The 22,945-nt window shown below is 36.8% G+C and overlaps 1 protein-coding gene across 5 annotated transcripts in view; it reads right to left on the reverse strand.

Annotated features, from left to right (window-relative positions):
• LOC135304663 (cadherin-6) overlaps nucleotides 1-22,945 on the reverse strand; it is a 103,034-nt gene that overhangs the window by 13,404 nt on the left and 66,685 nt on the right. For all 5 annotated transcript variants that reach the window (XM_064427357.1, XM_064427321.1, XM_064427339.1 and 2 more), the window contains 6 exons: nucleotides 15,773-16,067; nucleotides 14,237-14,356; nucleotides 12,112-12,279; nucleotides 10,412-10,599; nucleotides 8,713-8,966; nucleotides 2,838-2,974 (listed from right to left, as the gene is read on the reverse strand). In XM_064427357.1, the coding sequence (XP_064283427.1) occupies nucleotides 2,838-2,974; nucleotides 8,713-8,966; nucleotides 10,412-10,599; nucleotides 12,112-12,279; nucleotides 14,237-14,356; nucleotides 15,773-15,824 (919 nt within the window). In that variant the 5' untranslated portion in view covers nucleotides 15,825-16,067. The remainder of the gene's footprint in view (nucleotides 1-2,837; nucleotides 2,975-8,712; nucleotides 8,967-10,411; nucleotides 10,600-12,111; nucleotides 12,280-14,236; nucleotides 14,357-15,772; nucleotides 16,068-22,945) is intronic.

Consider the following 22,945-nt stretch of genomic DNA (forward strand, 5'->3'; position numbering starts at 1 on the left):
TGAATTCTTTGCTAAAATACATCAATAAAAGAGTTGAATTTTTATAACAGGCAGAAATCAAAGACATTCATTTGAAGTCACAGGACTATTGGCAAGACTATTTTGTAGGGCATACTTTTCAAACAAATACATTCAAATATATTGACAAACATGTTTCTTCTCCTCTAAAGATGGAGAATTGTTTTCTTTCCTGCTTTTTAAACCTAAACCTACATATTTTCATTTTACTTCTAGGTGCTTAAGGTTCTCACAATTTAAAATCATACTATAATAAACAGAAGCTTGATATAGACTCTAGGCTCTATGAACATAGGCTTCTTCTCTGATTTACTGGATATCAATATACATCTTCAAGTCTTTTTTTTTGGATATTTTGTGTCATCATCTTTCAAATTATTTGTGCAAATTAATTCATGTAGGTTCATTTGTTAGCTTTATTCCTTAATTACTGCTGGGCTCTATCTCCATAGACTCAACAAACTGCTCAAATCTATTTCTTTGCATAGGGATATTTTTTCTGCTGAGCCAGCAATAAAACTGTTACAGAGGTGATTTTTTTCCAGAATACAGCCTGATAGTCCTGCCAATGTTTGACTACCCATAAGTGTTAAGTAGCAAATATTTAAAAACACTCTGGGAGTTGTCTTTGGTAAATCAGCTGTAATTCTGCAGCTGTGACTCACTAGCCCTGTGTCCCCTGTTTTAATGCCAGTTTGCTGTCTGGCTGTGGCAGATGTACTGACCCGAGGTTTCAACAACTATTTATGTGCAGCAGTCACAGCGTGATTGATTCTCTGGGCTGCTGAGCAATTGCAGCTCATACTGGTGAAAAAGAAGAACATTTAGAACTGGAGCAATCTACACTTACTGACAATACTAGACAAAGGCAAAACAACTTCTGTATTTTTTTTAACTGTAAAATCAAATCAAGAGCAGTCATCACTGAAAGATGTTTCTCTTTATGACTTTATAATTATTTTTTTCCTATATCAAAGGGAGCACCCACCCATTTGAAGGCATATCCTACCTGTAACCTGACTAGATTTTTTTTAGATTACTTCAGTGAAATATACTTGGAGCTTGATGAAATAATGTCATTGAGAGTAATAAGTGATTCTGTGGAATTTAGTGGAATGGGACTTTAAGTAGCCTTGCTAGAAATTTCTGGGTTTGCCAGGAACAATAAGCAGTGGTACTTTCCAGTCTAGTCTCTTGAGACTAAAATTAGCGATGTGTCCTGGATCAGAAAAGCACATTTCAACAAAAAAAAATTGCCTTTGGAAGACATATACCCTAGTTATTCCAAATTTTGTCTAGGCTTAGTAAAGCACACCCTGGGAAGCAAGTTTGTTGCAGCCTGAAAGAATTCAGACTGAAGAGGAATGGTAATTAAGACAGAAGCCTGTGTCAGACACAAGAGGTTAAGTTGAGAAGGTTTGGTGCAGTAGAAGGTCTGTGCTTAAGAGAGGAAGCAAGAAACCAAATGAGTACTTCCTATAGATGTTAAGCTGGTTTTTGGACAGTTTTCTATACTGCATGTTATTTCAGCCCAGCTGGGGTCAATGCAAGTGTTCTTGCTATTGTCAATGCTAAATGTTCTTGCTATTCTTTGCTTTTCAGGCATTTATTTTTGCCTTCTGCTCTACTCAGGAGCTACCTATAGTGTACAATTTTTGACCCTAGAACCCACCTTCAAGAACTTAACAGAATCACAACCATGTGACTAACATTCAGTGTTTGGTGTGCTGAAATCCCATACCTAGCATTAAAAAGTGCAAACTTTCATGAGAGGGAGAAAGTTATTAATGTCCTGTCATTCCTATAGGTTCGTGCCACTCCTCCTTCATAAAACCCCATTTGCTTGCCTCAGTAACATTGTTTTACATCAGTTATCAGTTTTAAAGAAGATTTACACAATAAAGGTAGTTGAGTCAAGTAATTTTGAGCTTTTTACACTCTTCTCACTGTTAAGCAGGTAATCAATCCATACACACATACAAAAAATGAAAGTAAAGCTTACATTGTCTCAAAAAAATCAAAAACTTTTTGGCCTCTGAGTTGCAGAGAGACATTGTGACAGTCACAGAACTGGTGTTTATATTAAACTTATCCACTTATTCCACAATAAACATAGGCACTGTGACTCTGCAAAAGCAAATAGAATTGCATTCCCTGATATTCGAGCATGTGATGCACTTATAGATAATGTATTAAAACAAAGTGGATTGTTCATTACGGCCATCTCAAACACATGCCCTTATCTTAGATCCCTGGTATTTGGAATTCTAAAATCAGCATGTCTAGTGTTATCACAAGATTACTACTTTGGAACAATCCTAAACCAGGTGACAGACTGATTTGTAGCTGCAGCTTGTAATTTCAAAAGATGCATACAAAGGAAAAACAAAGATGCATAAAACGGACTAATATCAGGGCTCTTAGTCCAGCTCAGCCCAACCACTTTAGCCTTATTTGAAAACATCCAGTCTGAATGAGACTGAATTCAGGCAAGGAATGCAGTTTGGCTTTAAATCACCTGTTTTGCTGCATACCAGTTTCCGAATTCAATGACCACGTTCAAAAATTTAAAGTGGCTATAGCTGATCAGAGAACACAGAACTGCCACCTTTTCTCCCTGCTACATTACCTCCTCATAAACTGTGTCCCTAATAAACACAAAACTGCAGACGACCTCTTGCAGAGTTACTGCTTCTTCATTAGTATTGAGTGGGCTATCCATAAACCTGACATGTGCCCAGCTGCGCTTTTCCACACACTCAGCTAGAAGGCTAAATTCATTACATCAGGGACAGGAGTCATATTTAGGTTTAACTTACTGATCTCTGCTGCTATTACTGTAATGTTGTGCCACAGCAGTGTTTCCCGGTCAAGGGGTTTTGAAGTGAATATCGAACCATTTCCTGAATTGATGTTGAATACTCTGTCCATATCAGTGTGGCGATCTACAGAGTACCTGCAAATACAGAGACAGGGGTTAGAGGAATGCTTTCTTTTTAATGTCTGTTCTGAAACTATTTTCTAAGACTAGACATCAAACAGCTAGTAAATGGGGTTTCCTTTTGTTTTCAGCACAGGCTTCAGAGTCTTTATGTATTCACACAAAGAGCTAGTTCTGAGCTACTGGATAATGACACATTGGAGGTTTGATTTAGAAGGTGGAGTATTGTCACTGAATAAATGAATTGCTGCGGAATTTACATACCTCTGAGAATCATCAAAGCTTTGTTTTTAGTGAAAAATGTGAAGTCTGTGTCCTGAAAGATACGAAGTTTATTTTAAGGCCGAGTTGGATTTTCCTTTATAAAACCCTCTTTTTATGGATTGATATCTCAACTGTTCCGAATAATTTCTGATACAAAATGTGACAGCTGGGGTGCATTTGTACTTTTCTCTTCTCAGCATTTAAAAAGGTTGCCCTCCCAAACCAAGTCAGTACAGAAGAGAGTTTCATTATTCCACATATCACAAAAAGGTTTGTTGTAACTCATTAAAAATAACATTCTCAGCCCTGCTTGATGGTATCTATATGTGAAAAGGAATGTTAACAAGCTCTGGATGAGCTCAGAGTCTAAATACAGATTCAAATTTTCAATCTGATCTTTTGCTTTTTCAGCTGAACTAAATCCAAGTTTAAAAGTAGAACTCTCCAATTCCCAGGAGAGAGTGCTACCACCTTGATCCAAATGCTGTGACTTGGTTTCATCTCTCCTGAAGGGAAAATTCTTGCATAAATTATGGAGGTTTTTGACAGAAATATGTCTCTGATGTTGCCAAAGCAAGAATGCAATTGCATTATTCTGCTCTTGTTTCCAGCCCAACTGTGTGCTCATGTACAATGCAGGACAGATCTTTCGGAAGCCCAGTGTGCTCCCTTGGTCTCCTTGCACACCACAGTCATGGAGACAAGGCAGCCACTGCTGTCCCTTGTGTCCACACAAGGGTAAAGACAGCAGCTGAGCTGGTAAGCAGTCAGATGAAAACTGGGCCAGGAGAATGGCTGGCAGAGTTCACTGCCACCACATAATTCAGGGGATTGCAGAGGCTTAAGAAAAATTTCTCCCCCCTGCTCTGCCCTAGAAGCAGCTGCCAGACATGTCCTCCATTCTGCACAGATTTCCTAGTGCTTGTGCAGTGTCTCTTAAATTCTGAGAAACACCTTGCATGAAAGAAGGAAGGAATAGAAGAAACTAGTTGAAATGTGGTTCTGCCAAAATTTTAAAATCAACTAACTTGTTAATTATCTTGTAACTTTTTTCTTTGCAAATAAAATGTGGGATATAATGCCTATAGCAAATTAGACTTATTAGGCCTTATTCCAAAATAAGAATTTAATTGAAGCCTACCTTTCTAAACAAAACAATGGCAAGTATTAATTATTTGCACTAAACTGTTTTTCTTTATGGTGGTAATTCCTAGGGAAGCATCCAAATGACATTCAAAGGTACTAGCACAAAAAGCTAACATATTTTGGTAGGACTTGCATGGGCAAACTTTGCTAATTCTTCAGGAGTTCAGATTTAGTTTTCATTCATTGCTGTTACTCCACTGACAGTACTGCAATTTTGGCTGCAGGAAGTCAGCTGTGGTGTCACTAACTTAGTTCCTTTATGTAGCATTGTGACAGTACCATCAGCTCGAAAAATGCTGCTTTGTCTAAATCTAAACAGCACGTGTGAAATTGTTGACTTGGCTGAAATGTTTAATAGGAATAAGTTTATACAAACTGGTCTGACTCTTTTATATTTTGACTAAGTATTTGATATGGTAAACATTTCATTTTAACTTTCATTCATTCTGGCTTTTATATGATATTATGTTGGTATCTTGTGAATTCAATTATTTTCAGATATTCTGTAGCTCATTTCCACACCTTTCAGCTGAAATACTTTGGTATTTCCATTTTTCAGTTAAATCTAGATTCTGTATTTTTCTTTGAAATGAAATATCAAGATTTTCCACAGTTTAGCTGTTCCAGATAACTATAATACTATGTTTCAAACTCTTATTCAGCAAGACATTTAAATAAGCAACTAGCTTTAGGCATGAGCTCTCTGTTCATTGGGGGTTTTTGCTTCAAATTTTCTTTCACTCCATCTTCCTTTTTTGAATGCACTTGAAATATCTTACTGTCTTAGCACATTTTAATGTCTTAGTATATTGCAATCATTATCTTTGAAAGATTTCCCAAATTCAATCTGTGGTACAGTATCTGGAGGAAAAAAAATTTCTGGGCTTTTTCTAAGATTATCAGGGCTGTAACACTGAGGGCTTCTTCTTCTTCAAGATATTAAGGATTTTAAAGTAGAAGTATTTATAAAGCCATATGTATATTCAGTCATTTGTAAAGTGGGAACTCAAACTCATAAAAAACCCAGCAGAGACAGTTTCTTAATGGAATGTTAATTTTATTTCTTCATATCCCAAAGAAAATACATACAAGGTCAGTGCATTTAAAGTATATTCCAATTATACCATTAAATCTCCTCTAGAAGGATGATTTTAATAAGCTAGACTGTCACTTCTGTTTCTCAGTTTGCATAATCCAGTCTCTTTTGATCAAGGATTTTTAATTATGTTGAATTGGTGCTGATTCTGACTTCTGGATCACAACCTAGTAAGAATTAAGTAGACAACATCAAACTAATTTTTACATTTATTTAATGAAATTACGGGTGCGTATTTGTCAGACTTCAGTACTTCATCTCTTTCAAGCTCTGAGGAATTGACAAGCTAGGAAGTTAAAAAGTATCCATGTAGACTCCAGTCCCTCCTTGTACATAACAGGAAGAAGGGAAGGGTAAAAGAGAGAATCTAACACATGCAAATATGTTGTCAGTAAAATACACAAACAAAATTTAGCCTTACATTTGTTTGCAGATCATTCTCATCTGGGGTACTTTAGTAAATCAAATCACAGCAGGAAAACTGTTCCAGTGACTGATGAACTTCATTATGCCTCTGAGGAGTTACTATAGCAAAAAAACTCAGCTAACAATTTAAAAAGATCTGATGTACAATACAGCAGTGCCAGTTTCAACATTGGTTTTTGGGTTTTTTTTATCAGTATGCAGAGGTCCATATTATTTATGTGTAGATCAAACACAAGTAGAATGCAAAACTTTTTTTTTATAACACCTCTGGACTGTGGATGCTACTCGGGAGCATCTTAATGTTACTACACTGGGGCACATATTCAAATATAGCCAAACTCGTATTGGTGTATTTTTTGTAATTTATCAATGTCACATCAGGGAAAAACTTATTTAGAAGACTTAGACTGATGCAATTTATCTCTGCCTATACAGAGGTCACAAATGGTTCTGCAGCCTTACAACCAGGGCAGATATCCACTTCATATTTTGCTATTGCTTCATTGTCTTCTGATGCTCAGCAGCTTGCTGTCTAATGCAACCACAAGTCAGGAAGATTTGTGGGTCAGGAAGGAATGTGTGTGTGAATTTTTCATAATGCATTTTCATAATGATATTGTGAAGGTTTCCTTTAATGGAAGATCAAAGGGGCTTTCATCTAACAGAGTTAGGGCTCAGTTTGTTTAAGAAGAGAAATCTTCACTGGAGTAGAGGAGAAAATAGAAGGTTTTCATTGTAATATCAAGTGTCTAAAGATTTTATTTTTAACTGTCAAAAAAAATTGACAAGCAAGTGACAAGTCATATATATACTGTCTAATTGCATCTTCCCCAAAGCTCAGAGTAAAAATCAAATTTAGCATCTCTATTGCATGATAGAAAAAAAAAAAAATTACCCTGTCAAAAAGATGCAGACTCAACCCATGCCCCTAAATTCTAGCAGATACCCAAGATATTAGCACCATAAAATTACATTTATTGCAAGTTAACATCTCTCAGGCTACTCTCTCTGCTGATTTCCTTTCTTTCTTACTGATTTTCATGTTTTTTCTTGCTATATTTATTTCTATTACTCTAATCTCTTTCTGATTTTTATTTTTCTTCTCCTTGCACTTGGCTGTTGCATGCTATCAAAGTAAAAACTAGACAAGCTTCCTGCTGCACTGCATCAGTTTTGACACTTCTGCTAAATTTTGCTCAATAACTATCTGATACTAAAATATGCAAAGTACTTATATGGTATTAAAGAAATGCTTTTTGAAAGTTAGGTAAGTTTTAGCACACACATTCAATTAATAGCAAAGAGCTGGTAGGCAGTGCTCAACAATGAACAGTAAAGTCCCTATCCACTGTAAATCACTTATAATTAGGAGCTGGTGCTGGTGTGAAATGCAAATGGCTGTAGTTATCACCACAGGGAAGGAGGGAAGCACTCCCCTTACTCTCCAGTGCCATTAGATATAAAAAAGCAGGTTACTGTGAAGACTGCAAGGGGCCTGGGTGTCACCCCAACCAATTTTTCATCTTCATGCTAGCATGCCCGTGCCCATGAAAAAGTGCTACAGAAGATGTTCATTCTGTCCTGGGGCTTCACCAAAGTCAGCAAAACATTATGCTGCTCTTTAAGCCACTATGCTCTGCCAGCCCAGAATGCCAGAGAATTGCTGCATGTCATGATAGAAATTTAAGAAAACGTTAATTAAAGTTAGAAGGCTTAGTCTTGAAGAAGAATCATGTAGAAGGCATGCTATGCAAACTGAAGATAGTTTCTGCCAGAAACATTTTAGATTTAGCTTGTTCATCTAGGAAATTAACATTAAAATATTTACTGCTCTCACAAGATGAGCTAAGAGCTTAAAACTTAGTCATTACTGTAAGAAATCTTGATGAAAGATAATTGTTTGCACAAGTGTAAAGTATTGATGGGCTAGATTTTTATTAAACTTGCACTGTTCTATTTTGATCAAAGGCTACTATTGAATTTCCAAAGTGCCCAACTCAGAAACCTGCTGAAAATTGACCTGGATTTAATATTGCTGCACTTTTCAATTCCTCCTTTTGCTACCTTGTCAGTAGAAATGAACTTTAATTAAAGAACACAAATATTTAAAAGTTCTTTAATACTCTATCCAGTATGAGTTAAGTACTCCAGTATTCACTGAAACAATACACAATTCACAGAAAAAAGAAGAGTTAGGTATAGCTACTCCAACCTTAACATTTCCTCCACTTCCTCTAAGAACATTTTATCGATTCATGGCAAGTTTAATTTATGAAGCTCATGAGACTGACTCTTGTCTTACAAGCCTTGCACTGATACAGGTGAGATCAGAGCCTGGGTGTGCACATGAGCTGATTTTGAGGCATTTCTTTTGTGATTTAAAAAAGATGAATGTGGCCTCTGTTAAGCAGGTCTAGACAAAAGACAGAAGAAGAAAAGGCTGCTGAATCACCCCTCTGTCATATAACCAAGAGGATGCACTGCGCTGCACTGGAAAATGTTAAAGGTGGAAGGAAAACACTAAGATTTTCTCAGTGGCCTTTTTGCAGACAATTTTTTCACAGTAAAAATAACCACATACATTAGTTCCTAAAGAGAATTAGGATATAATTCAAGATGCAAAGGCCATGCAAACACATTCACACATACCTAAATATGTTCAAGTGTGAGAGATCATTTACCATGTACAATACTCCATATTCAAGCATGCCCTACAATTCACATTGTTACAAGTGAGGATTTTTTTGTGTGTGCTGACATGATAAAAACAAAATCAAGGCTGTAAAAAATTTACAGGCAAGCTGAAGTAGTATATGCTTACTTGACAGGATTCTTGGCAGCATCTGGATCCTGAGCAGTTACTGTTCCTATTACACTGTTTAATGGAACATCTTCTTTCACTTCCATTATGTATGCTGGTCTGCTGAACATGGGGGGTTCATCTACATCCTCCACCTGAATTCTGACTGTAGCTGAGTCCTTGAATGGCCCCAAGTACAGGAAACGAGGGTCCACATGAGTGTTGGCAGCTTCCACTTTGAGAATATACAAGTTTTTGCTTTCAAAATCCAGTGCCTGGGAAGGAAAAAAAAAAAAAAGTTTAGGAAGTCTGTGGAGATTGCTGGGGTTCTCAGGTTCTCAGCCAGATGAGCAGGATGAATGGTGGGAAGTCATGGAGAGTCCTGTGCTAGATAACAGGAGCCTGAACTGGAATTAAAATGCCAGCAGAAAGGAGAAAAGCCTATATGCCCAGATAATACATTAGAAAGAAAACCACCTTTTTTCAAGGAATCCTATACCTGGAACTCTAAACACCAAGCAGTTTTCTCATACAGCTTTAACTCTTCATGACAGTTATTCTGTAATTTTTGGCATTTGGATGATTTATTATCTATTTCCTCTCCTCAGGCATCACATACTAAAGGAAGGAAGATTTTCTAGGTGTTGCTTGTTTAGATACTGGCATTCCATCACGGAAATGAAACACAGTGGCACCTAGTGTCTGGATCTCCAAGACTACTCACAAAGCCAAACATGATTTTATTATAGGCTAAGACTCTAGCACACACCCTTAAAACTACAAAGAAACAGCATTTAGAGACTCTTTGTTACTAACTGGAGAAATGTGGGGACAGAGTAGTCACCCCATTTTTCCATTACATTGTAGAAAATTCACAGCTTCTGTCAGCAACAGACAGAAATACAAACAGAGTTAGACTGATATCATAATCAGACCCTGGAAGGCATCTCCTAAGAAACAAGTAATGACAGGTGTCGCACTGATATCAACAAGCAAGTGCATATTTGGAAAATCTACACAATGTCTATCTAGTGATGACTGAACTTGAATTGATGAAGGATGATATCTGTAACCTTATCAAGTTTGCCTGATAACCCACTGTAAACAATATTTCTCAAACCTTTTCTGACAACCAATGTGCAACCTAGTAGATGATGTCCACTGTGATCTCGCAAGGCACTGACTTTTTTTTTCTAAAGCAAAAGCATGCTGATAGATATATTACATTTTTACAAAATGTGAGTCAAAATAAATTTGTCTATGTACTTTAATATATTACAGCTGCAGAATCAACACCCTCTTATAAGGAAAAACAGGCAATGTGATGCTAATTATTTCTGTGGTCTTAACAGAGTATCTTCTACTAAGCGAGCAAAACCTGTAAGCATCATATGGAGAAAATCACAGTTGGACGGTGAAGCTTCCTTGAGTGTTTCTGTGAGTATATTCAGGCTGCAGAATTTTTTCTCAGTTGCATCCCACTCTTTAGGAAATTTACTCTCTCAGGTCCTCCAAAGTTTGTGCATTGGTTTAGTAAAGAAGGTATAAGAGAAAGGATACCAATTGCTTGCATAAAACAAACTTTACATACGTAGAGATTCCCAAAAGATAGAATTCAAATTAACAAAACATACATGTTGCGCTAAAAGGAAAAACAAATATGTGCTAGACAAAGGTCTGACTGGTGTTTCAGAGGCTGGGATTGTGTTAAGATGTGTACCTTTTTCACAGTTATAATTCCTTCCTGCGTGTCCTTGTCCGTGGTAATTCCAAACATGTCATATCCATCCCCCTCAGTGATGCTGTATTCAATCTCTGCATTTTCATCCACATCAGCATCATTAGCTTTTATCCTGCCAACTGGGGAGTCGAGCGGTGTCGACTCAGGAGCTCTGAACTGGTATGTGCCTGCAGCAGACAGAGAGGGAAATCTGGTTAGTCAGTCTCAAGGTGTGTGAGCAGGTGAGTTAGGAAGTCACTTGGTCTTCCTGGGCCAAAAGTCTTCAGCTTCTGCCGTACTTTCATGTGGGTAAAAGTTACTTATTTTTCTACCTGTTTTTTTCCTACCTGTTTTCTCGTACAGAGAATGGGCATTTTGCTTTGCTATAAAGATGTAACTTTAGCAACAGCTGTCCCTTTCTGGATACTCTCATGGTCTCTGATGGCTGTATCAGAAGTGTGTATGAAAAATGTCTTGAGGCCAAAGGGCGAAATATTCATTTCCCAATTAAGAATTGTCAGAAGCTAGTGCATCTTAGTAACACTAAAACTGAATCCAGCTCAAATACCTATTAAAAATGTACTACATCGAATTTTTGTCAGAAAAAAACCCCTCTGCTTTTGGAGTGTTGACATTATGAAGCTGTATCTTTGCTTTTTACATTGAAGACACTTATGTCCAAAGATGTATAATTAACTCATTGGGTGCAGAGTGTTATATTTCTTCCTAAGTTGCTCTAATTTAAATGGAAACTCTTTGCCCACAGCTAAGAACAGACTTTGAACCTAAATGACAAGTTGCTTCCAATAACTTTCCCAGTGACTTAACTGCCAAAGCTCACTGATTTTTCTGATAGTATCTGCAATTATTTTCTGTAACAGCTGCTCTTGACTTTGACACACACTGACACTGCGATACACACATCATACACACAGCAGTGGTTAGACAAAATAAAAAAAGGAAAAAAAATAGAGAGAGAAAGAAGGAAGTAAAGAGAGAGAGAAAGGGAAGAGGATGAAAGCTGAATCACTTTGAGTCCCTTACGGCAATGAATGGTCATTAATAGAAATTACTTTCTAAGAGAGCTTGTGCAATTGATTCCCATAAGCATCACAAAGATACCTACTGAATTATTTGAGAGAGGGGAAGTGAATAGGTAGAAACACCTGGTATATTTATGTATGTGCTTTTGGTTCTGTATGCAAAGAATATAGGAAAGTTCATTGTAGCAAATGCTTTCTTGTTATAAATACTCATTTCTATAGAATTGTTCTTGGTATATTTTTGCATACTTAAATAAATTTGTTTCTAAACTTCAATATATTAAATTGCAACAGATACTTTAAAATGCAATCAATCATGAAGTCTGAAAGAAATAGTAGTGAACAAGAAATACAGATTACGTTGATCAGTTATTTAAAAAGTAGGAAAAATAGAAGTTGTTTCTGCACGTTAATTCACCTCTCAGATTGTCAATTGTAACTGGAGTAAAAATATTAAATATTCATTTCCCAGTTATTGCAATTAATCTTGGCATGATGCTATTGCTTAGTTATGTGTTCTCTTTTGCTTTCCTAAAGGAAGTTTGATACTCAGTAAATTCACAATAGAAGAAGCAATATCTAAGGTGAACAAAAAACAAAACAAGAACCATTTTTGCCCATTTTAGTGTTAGAACATAGAATATAAATATTCCATACTCTGGGGGAAGCGAGGTGGATTGTCGTTGACGTCAGTCAGTGTGATGTTCACGGTGGTGGTTCCTGATAGTCCTCCCATCTGGCCTCCCATGTCTTTAGCCTGGATGACCACTTGGTACTGCTCCCTGTTTTCACGATCCATATTCAGTAAAGCTGTTTTAATGATGCCTGTAAACATGAAAATTAAAGACTGGGGAGTTCACAGGTAGTGACTTTGATGGAAATTCTTATTAAAAGAACAAAAAAATCTCTGTGTAGTAAGTAAACTTTGCCCAGTACAAATATTTACTGTTATGGGATAGTTCATTAAATTACAGACTTGTCATGTCACTTCTCAGGCTCCTGCCTATGTGACAGACACAGTATAAGTGGTACCCACAGAAAAATGTTCTACTTATTTGTGAGCCATGTTATTTTTCGTAACTATTTACCCTCTTTCAGTTCCATGCTAAAATCTCTCACTGAACTGGAAAAAGGAGGTTTGTTCATTATTTTGACAGATGTGGTAAATAAAAAGAAAAGCTAACTTCAACAAGACACCATTAAAGAGTGCAGCAACATTAAAAGGAAGAAAAGAAATTAATTAAGAAAATTATGAGCATTAAAACATGCCTGAGTATATATACTTCTATTTATATATTGATTGAAATGATTTGCCAGTTACTTCCTTCTTCAAAGGCACAAATACTAGTTATAAGGCCGAATACTACTAAAATTCAATCATTCAGATTTACCATGAAGCAAAGCGTTTGCATTCTCACTGGGTCTCTCAAGGTAAGAACTGACTCCTTTGTAGGCAAAAGGAGTGAAATTCAAGTACTGAAATCCATGACAAAATTCACAGTGGCTTTGAAAGAGACATGTTTCACTCCAAGAGTTCTGCAATTGATTTCCATGGCAGGAAGATCAAGACTGTGGTTTACTTAGCTTCCCGTCCCCCACACAACCTCTTGAAAGAAGTTTGTTACTGGTGAACTCCCAGCTACTTTATCCTTATTATAACTCTAGAGGAGTACATACTGTACTGTCCATGTCAGAAAGAGTGCATCAGTGCAAAAAATCCTGGCCTCTGTTATCTAATACCTTATGCTTGAAGGGAAGCTCCCTTTGATCTTGGCTCTCCCTCTTCTCAGAATTGTGTGCACCCTTTCAACTCAGGTTTCACTTTGAGACATATAGTCTCTCCTTCCTTTTCCCTTCCTGAGTCTCTAATATTTATCTAAGAAACAATCCTGAACCTGATGAATTGTCTGGGATAACCTATTTCTTTACTGTAAGGATGCTGAGGAGAACCGATTTCCCTAGCTTCCAGCAACATAACACAGTGGATGTTTTTCCACTCCAAGGAGTTTCTTGAGATGGTTTGTTTCTTCTTGGAAAACTTAGTCAAAAAGCTTGGGAAGAGACTATCTATGTAGTCAGGTAGTCAATGGTACACCAGATTCAGTCAGACAGAATATATATGCACAGGTTCCAAAGCTGTCTGTTAGTCAGACCATTAAAAATTCCAGTCACTGTGCATAATTTAAACATCTTCCAAAAACAGAACTCAGAACTTTGGGATTCTATTTGTGATCTTCTACTTTAGTGCAACAGTCAATTTTACCACTTCTATCATTACTCTTAATTAAGATTTCTTTCATAAAATTAGCATTAAAGTGATATGCTGCAGATGCAAGAAATTATAATTACTTTAAACAAGTTTTGAAGAAGCAGAAGGAGAAAGAAAACTCACCTGAACAAACCCTCAGTCTTAATTTAGCTATTATGAAGATCTATGAGGATTAAGCACTTTTTTCCACACCCACCTGTTTCTCTTTTTCATCTAAAAGCCAACCTATTTGGTTTAATTTAAGCATCCACTGCAGTTTCTGTATCCACTGCTTGTTAAAAATGATTGAAAACTGATTCACAACTAGTATTAATTGTATTTATTAAACTTTGCTGGTAAGATTAAAATAATATAGGTGTCATGTTTATAGATGTATCGCTCTATTAAATTTGTCAGATTTTGCACTAAGATGTAATCTCTTCAAAGTTTTTTTAGTAATATATCCTAGCTCAGCTTAGCGTGTCATTTTGAATTACAGACATTGTCACAGAATGACAGATAAGGTCCCCTGACCTGTCTCAGATTCAACGGAGAAATATGGTTGTCCCTGGAGAATGCTGTAGACAACTTTAGCACTGTTCCCATATGTAGGATCATCAGCATCAGTTGCAGTGACTTGCACAACAAAGGTACCTGCAATGAAAAATTAAAGAAAACAAAAATTAATAAGTTTTTTTTTCACGGCCAAGACAGTTTATGATGTAGAGAAGAAAATAATTCATGTTCAGGTCAGACTTGTGGCAGGATGTTAGAAATATTCTTATTTTGTAGAATTTTTTCTGCTCATGAAGGACATAAACTCAAAATGATATCAGTCTTATTCTCAACTCATTCAAACACAGTTATTGATTGGGTATGTGGATCCTTCTGTCCTGAAGGAAACAGTAATGTACCCTTCTCCAGATATTGTAAGCATTCAGAACTTGAATGTAGGTCAAGAATATACTTTTGCAAATCTACACATACTCGTAAAGTATTTGACATAAGAATGCAAATATGGTTCTTCACGTGTTTTCTAGAGGAAAAAATGGTGTTGAATCTTAGGCAAGGTGTTAGGAAACATAAAAAATCAGCTTAGATCTTGGCATTTAAAACCATTTGTGAATAAAGTGTTCACATATTAAAATGTGAATATTAGGTTCTCCCTTCATCAGATGAGTTTTCATCCATGTGACAAGTCCCATGAATGAGGGGAGACCGTATGCCCCAAAGTCTTTATTTTCATATTGCTTGAGCTTTATTTTAATCTCACTCTTTATCATGATTAATTAATGTTTCTCTCCCTGGACATTATCTCAAATTAGAAATGTGCTTCTTGGAATTCAACCATCCATTGCTGTCTGACAAAGAAATCAAAAAGACCTCCCTAAGAATCAAAGAATCAAAACCCGTCAACTTCTCAGGAAAAGACCTCATCTTAAAATAATTTTCAAAGAAGTTTTTTTTCTTGTCTTGATTGATTTTTACAGCTCAATATATTTTAAATCAATAGAAAAATTTCAGTGGACTTCAAGGGACTTTGGAGCTCTTTTCTTTTGCATGGAAAAAACAACAAAGGTCATAGGAAGTTAATGGCATATCTCAGAATGAATGGATGACAGAAATGTGTACAACCCCTTCTGTACCCCCTTTTCCATTTTGCTTACCTTCCTGAACTAAATAAGGTTGTTGAACAGATCTAGGAATGGTATTGACACAGACGACCATGAAATACCATATTATTAACAAGTATTAATGTTAGGTAATTAGGTATCATGTAACAGAGCTCAAATGAATTTCATTAACATTAAACCAGATGATATTAACTTGCATTTTTTTGTGGTACAACAGAGGGAGCATGTTTCATCCAGCTGACACCTCTGATTCCAGCAAACTGTTGCCACTATTTTCCTGGATTTTAAATATTTTTTTTTTTAATGTTTCAGGTATTTTAGTCCAGACTCAAACAGCAGATGTCTTTACTCAATACCTGTAAAGTCTGGGCCCTTCAATAACTCCATGGAAAGAAGCCACACCAGACACTGAAACCAGTTATTAGTTAGCACCTACCAACATCTGACATTTCGGGAATGCTGGCATTGTAAACGTCCTTTGTAAACATTGGCTCATTGTCATTGATATCATGGATCTTAATGATGAACTCAGACTCTGGTTCCACTGGTCTTCCAGTCCTTCTGTTTATAGCCTGGGCACGGAGTATGTATACAGGCTTTTCTTCCCTGTCTAGTCTCTTTGTGGCCTGGATGTCACCAGTGTTTTCATTGATAATGAAGAGGTCTCCTGCTCCATCTCCAGAAAGGATGTATTTAAGTGATCCATCTCCTTTATCCTGGTCTGAATGCAGCTGGTGGTGAAATGGGAATTAAAAAAAAAAAAAGAAAGGAAAATAAATAACTGGGACACAATTCTAGATACTTTAACCGATATCATGATATATAGTTTTCTATCAGTAATACTCAGCCAGAAGGCTGCACACTGCTTTTGGGCAATGAGTTGATACTACAGTAGACGCTGTGAATAGATTGAATTGTGTCTTGATGTCAGAATTGAAATGGTCAGCAATATTATAAGAAGTTGCCTGAGGATAACCATAAACTGAAGGTGCAGACCACTTTCCCAAGCTAAATATACATCAATCAAATCCAAATTCTTGTGACTTAGGTGGAATCCTAGGAATATACAAGGCAGTGATATCCTACAGTGAAAACCCAGTGTGTTTGGGAATTCCAATAAGCAAAGAATTAAAAAATGGCCGGTCAAGCCACTTCTAAAATTTAAACTCTGAGTGCTTGGCTCTTATGCCCCATGGACATTTTGCAATATATCATATAATGCAGAATAAAATAACTACTAAACACATACACAAACAGCAGATAAATACATGCATTCACAGATCTGGCAAACTAAGGCCAGAACCAGGCAGGTGTAACAGACCATTACAGCACTGGAAGTGAAGAGATCAATTGCCTTATCCAAACGAGCATAGATGAAGCTGAAACATGGTGGGGGAAAGGGAAAGAAAAGAATGATGGTAATTAGCACACAAAACATGTGCTGCCTGAACCATCATCTTTTATTTCCCCAGGTGATTTCCACATCTCTTGGAATTTTGTTGAGTGACTCAAAAGGTGTAACTGATTAAATCATATCCTTTTGGGTATTCCTTAAAAAAACCTTACTTATTCCCCTGGCCTTAAAATCCATGCTACTTGACTACAACTTATTTTATTGTTACATTAGCAAAACTAAAAATTAAATAAAATGAAACATTAAAATGGCTTCCAATGTGAGAGCATATGTAATGAAGACAATGGGGAAAAATCCGTTAGGTAGCAGATTCCTGGAAATTGTTTCTTTCATAGAGAAAATCTGTTTATGAGTCAGGAGAGCTGGATTTTCTCAACCATTTCTTTGCTTATCTTTTCCCGAGTAAGATTTAGGGGAAAAAAAAAAAAACAACCCTGGTTGAGTGTTTTGCAAAGCACTTAGCATTGTTGGATAGCATGCAGAGGACAGTAAAATCTGTAGATTTAAAGAATCTTGGCATAGACTCCAGCTGTGCCTGGCTATGCCCCTACCATGCTGGAAGGGCAGCCTACAGCATGACCATATGGTCAATGTTTTGGGCTTCCTCCAAGTTTCTCCTCAAATCAGAAATCCACAGACAACCCACTTGGTGGCACAGTGCTCCACTGTGTGTGCATATGCCAATGATCCATAGAAAAGCATGTTCCATGCAAAAAGTCTCCCTTTAAGGGCAAAACTCTGTCACCACACGTTCCAGGACTGTCCAATAATACAAAATACCATAACTGTGGCATGGTTAATCATTAGCACACATGCTGAAGCACTCTTAATTTTCTCCCTCAGGGAGAAAATGGGCATTCTGTATAATTTTGCACGAGCCCTTTCTCTTGATAATAAGAATAGCAATAAGTAGGTTCTGTGCAGAATTTTTCCTAAACAGTTTTCACATCCTTTCATGAAACCAGTCAATACCCTTTGCTTTGTTTTTTGGATAACAAAGTTTCCCAGAAGGCTAGTCTAGAAATTTGGAATAGAATTGAGGTCTCTTGAGTCCCATTCAGTTGGCCAATTTCCTTGGCCAGGGGGCCTAGAGGAATTATATTATTTACCAGACATAAGTTCAGACTCTAAAAAACATCTATCAGACCAGCTTGTTAAAAAGTCAGACCAGAAGTCTACTGCAGGAAGTAATTTCAATTGGTTATTTGAATAGAACTTTCCTCAAAGGCAACCTGCAACAGAAAAGGCATGAAAATAATTTTAATATTGTGTATTTTTATGATTGTTTCACATCAAAAATTCAACTTCTGTTTGAAAGCCTGTTTAACTTTGTATCAGAATGGGACAAAAACAGCCCTCAGTAACAGACTATCATTAATTCGTATGAGTCATGGAATAGTGCTGTTTTGAGACTTGGTAAAGGCTAAACTCCCAAGCTCATTTTTATCATCATTTTAATTAAACTTGGTTTCAACTAACGAAATTGCAAAAAAAAGTCAAGATAGAAAAGGTGTTGGAACAACTGGGGATAGTTTTCCATAATATTCTTTAACTAGCCCAGACTACTTAAAGAACTGAAAATGGAAACTTCTATGATTAATTCCTATAAATTGTTTACTAAATTTCCACTTTTCCTCCAAAATTAACCCACTTGCATAAGACCCACTGTGACTCTGGATAACAAGACAAAGTACATCTCGGTGCCATCAACAGTGAGAATGAGGTGATCCTCATCCATGGTTCAATCTTTAGATCTCCATTTAAATCATTATCTTTTAAAAAAAAATCTCCCTCAGATAAAATCCTTTCCAATAAGTTTTACAACTTTCCTAAGACATGACAGAACAAACTAAGAGCTCAGCTAGCCAGGCTGAGTGCACATTATTTACAGGGAGAGTCTGACCTGTGGGAGGTCATGTCCTACATGTGTATTACAGAGAGCTGAGACTGGCTGAATACTTTCTCTTCAAACCAACAATGACTGTACAGCATATCATCACGTCTGGCCTCATCAACCTGGTTCACAAAGGGTCTCTGAAATCTATTTGATTTCAGTACAGGAGGATAGGTCTCGCCATAAGGTTTTTGTGGGATAGACCTGTATCACACCAACTGCTTAATTGCTGGGACAATAACTATATTATCAAAATAGTTTGGATATTGTTCCCTTCTAGAAAAAAACCAAAACACCAAAAAACCAAAAAACCAAAAAATGGTTATCTATATTAAAAAATAAAAAAGCCAAGCAAATCTCTGTAAGTCTCCCACAGATGAGAAATTTGCAACATTCCCTTGTGAGGAAAAAAAAGAAATATATATATAAAAGATTTATTATTTTAGATTACTTTATCTGTCCTTGACAGTTTGTTTGGTAGAAAAAATCTGCCCAGGCAAAGACAATATTCTTCTTTATTTTTTTTAAGTGTCAGTTTATCTTGGAAGTAATATTTTGTTTGTGTGACATATATGAAGAGGGAAATTGCTACTACTACCAGGTTAAAAAAATAAATCTGCAAATAACATCAAACAACAAAAAAATGGTGCAAATTGAGTCCTGAAGAAAGGCCTGGAGGTGAGATGTACTTAAAAATACAGTTGATGGGTTTTGTGTGTAAAACTTAACATCATTTTGAGGTTATGAGGATGAAATGAATGGTAATAACAACCCCATTTTCTTTTTAAGTTGAAACTATTTTTCACTACCCGGACTTCTCATTGTGAAGAAAGTTTCCTGCAATGAAATATGTGCATAAATTATACTGCAGATGCTTTTAGCAGGACTGTCACTAGCCACTACATGATATTATAGCTTCATTCTCTTTACTCATTTGTATTGCAAAAAGGTATCCATTATCCTCTGCATAAAGTTAGTCAAATAAAAGGGCCATGGCAGATAGTCATGGGATAGAATAAATGTTTGAGACAGCCCTCATGTAATCTGGGCTGTACCATATAACCATTCCTCAAGACAAAGTTAGTGCAGCCAATTTTTTAAGTACTCCACTTTAGGACAGATTTTTACTTCTGTTGGATCTTAGTGTTACTCACTGGCGTTCATTTCAGTTGGTGGCTGAACTGAGCCATACCCCAAAGGTAAGCAAAATGGTCAAGAGCTAAGTCTATGCAATAAAAAATAAATGCATCAGCAATTGCACTGTATTAATATTATAATAAATTGAATCACTCAGAATCTAATCTGGACACTCTTCTGACATTGTCCATCAATCACTGGATAAGGCTGAGGATGAACGACAAATTAAAGATTTTACTATGCCCTAGGCATACTTTTATTCATTTTACTTTAATACCACACTAAAGTGAACCATCTGGTTTGCTTTTAATGACTTACAGCCAGATAAAAACTCTCCAGTCTCTATCTTTCTTCTGCTCCTCCCAAATGTCCTGGCTCAAACCATTCAAATACATTTGCCTGGACATGGGGAAGGCTGCATTCCTCCTGAAGGAAGAGGTGTTTAAAATGCACTCCGAACTGGAGCAACAGCTTTCTGGATTGGACATTCTGCTTGTTGTCATCTACATAATTATTTTAAAGTGAGAGCTGTTTATTTTCTGGTTCTTTTTTCCCTTAAAATTAGCCATAATCTAAGTAGCCTTGTTCTCCACTGTATCTCTGGCAGAGCCCTCCAAAATCTCCAAGGGTAGTAGCAATGCACTGTCTTTGGCATAACATCAAAGAAAAGGGAAGTGAAATCTCTGCTCAAAGTATTTTTACACAAGCATTTTATTTTTTATTTATTTATGGACTGAATATATTGTGTTCATTTGTGTTCACCTCACATCATATCAACAGATAGCATTGCTTCATTTTGAAGTAATACTCCAGGAAAATTTTACCGGGATTTTAAGAATTAATTTGGATCCATTCTACACACTCAGGAATTCCTTTAGCAAAGCATATGGGAAGAATTTAAAAGCATCTTCCAAGTGCTTTTGCAGTAGGACTATAAACTGCTGTGGTGCAGGGAATAGCATCTCCCCAGCTGGGCAGCCATGGCCTGTCCCACCCTGCCAGACAGGAGCAGGGCAGCAACAGGACAGCCCTGGTGCTGGGTACTGGGAACCTCCTGGGAATGGTGATGGCTGGGCAGGGCTGTCGGAAGCTGGAGACTGGCCCTGCTGTGGTGTTTCTGGGGCAGGGCCATGTGGCTGACCTGGGCTCTGGGCAGGAGGACAGGGACAGTCAGGCCTGGGCAGTGAACTTGGGGCCCCTTTCTCAACATGCTAAATTCACCTTGATATGAAACTTTCTGAAACATCAGAACCAAAACTGAATAATCGACGTGAAATCCCATATGTTTTAATAAGTTAAGACTAACCACTAACTTATTTTGTGTGTTGAAATGGAATGCACCAGAGAGAGGCTGCTTTCTAGCAGGGATATTTGTAACAAGGTTGTACTGAAAATGTACTTTTACAGCTGTAGTAATTAAATTTCAAAAAACTGAAATTGCGGGCCGTGACTATTCTCCAGAGTTAAATAACACCCCTCCTCTACCTCATTCTGTAACACTGATTTAAACAGCATAGTTAATCTCATTTGTGAAGTGGCTTTAGGTTATGAAAGACAGCTGTAAATTGCAGCTTAGCTCCCACTAATGTCATATTGCTGGTTAGGATACCTGGCAATTCTGTGGGTAAAATGGTTTTCTGTTCACCCTACAGACCAAGTTCCTTTCCCTTTTGTGAATATTACATGCCTGTTGCTGAATTTCAGAGCAGTTACTGAATCTCTGCAAAGATCAAAGTCAATTGACCTTGGGATGTATACACTGAACCATCAACCTACAATTATGCACAAATAAGCTGCCTGTTGCATCTTATTATTTGTTTGTGTTTTTAAGAGTGAATAGATATTCTGGGGTTGGTGTGGTCCCATTTTTGTCTCCTAATACATTAATGAAATAGAGACCAACTATTAAAATAGTAAGCAAGCAGTTGGTAGGTAGCTAATGAAGGGAATCACGGTTTTACTCCTGGGAATATTCATAGCACATGATTTTGCTCAAAATTTACTATATCCAAACACCAAAATACAGTTGAGAAACCAACAAATTCATCTAAATGTATTGCTTGAGGTTACACCATGCAATACTGCTTTAGAAAAAAACAAAGCATCCAAGAAGAGACTGCTAATGCTGTAATAGTAAAAGCCGTAACAACCTTGTACTCTTACTTGCCTCTCCTGATGCTCTTTACCCCTACAACACCAACAAAACACCTAAATTACTATAATAACAAACTCCTTTAGTATCATCAAATAATCACCACTAAACTTTTCACTCTATTTAGTGACTCTGTGTTAAAAAGAAATTGTCACTGGCTCTGCATATTAGGTAATAAGTATTTATATGCATTTTGGTGAAGTTTAAGTATACACTTCTTTTTAACTCACAAAAAATAACCCCAAAACACTACATATGGGTTCCATATATCTCCATATACACAAAATATATCATGTATCATCAGGGCATAAATACATAAATAATTTATTTCAAGACATACGGGATGCTTTCTTCCAGAAGATATTCCAGAAGGTCCATGAAGAGATCCAGAACTACCAGAAATGCCAAATTTCCAATGGATGTGTGTGCCATGTTTTTTTGGTCTCAATCATGCTATACTCTGGATCCTTCCATACACCACATAATCTACCTAACTCATCTCTAAGCCAAAGCCTCCTGTTTCCCTCATATCACTCACATCACTGCATGGTTCTGGATACTTTCTGATCTGGCCCTTGTCCTTAAATCCTCTAGATACTGCAAAATGGTGTTACTTCTCATGTTCCTTACATACTTTCTGGATCAACCTACAGTTATGCACAAATCTAGAGAAGAACCACCATGAACCACAGTGGTTGGTGGTTTATTTGTTTATCTATGGAAAAGCCAGCTGACCAGCCAGTTAAGGCTAAAAGTGGGTTTGTTTGCCTGATGTAGCTACTATTCTTCAAAACGAACATGATAATAATCATTTTGGCACCTTTATTCCTCTACAAAATGAAACCCCAATAAATTAATGGACTATAGAGGTATTTAGAGGAGGCCAGTGGGCAGAGATAGAGGCTAGACTGCGGAACCTGATTATTAGATAGCTAGATGCTTAAAAATAATTTTCAAGACAATGGGAGAAAGATGCTACAGTAATTCCAAATCTTCTTGGTGCTTACAGAAA

The sequence above is a fragment of the Passer domesticus genome, chromosome 1 (assembly GCF_036417665.1).
Source record: "Passer domesticus isolate bPasDom1 chromosome 1, bPasDom1.hap1, whole genome shotgun sequence".
Lineage (NCBI taxonomy): Eukaryota > Metazoa > Chordata > Aves > Passeriformes > Passeridae > Passer > Passer domesticus.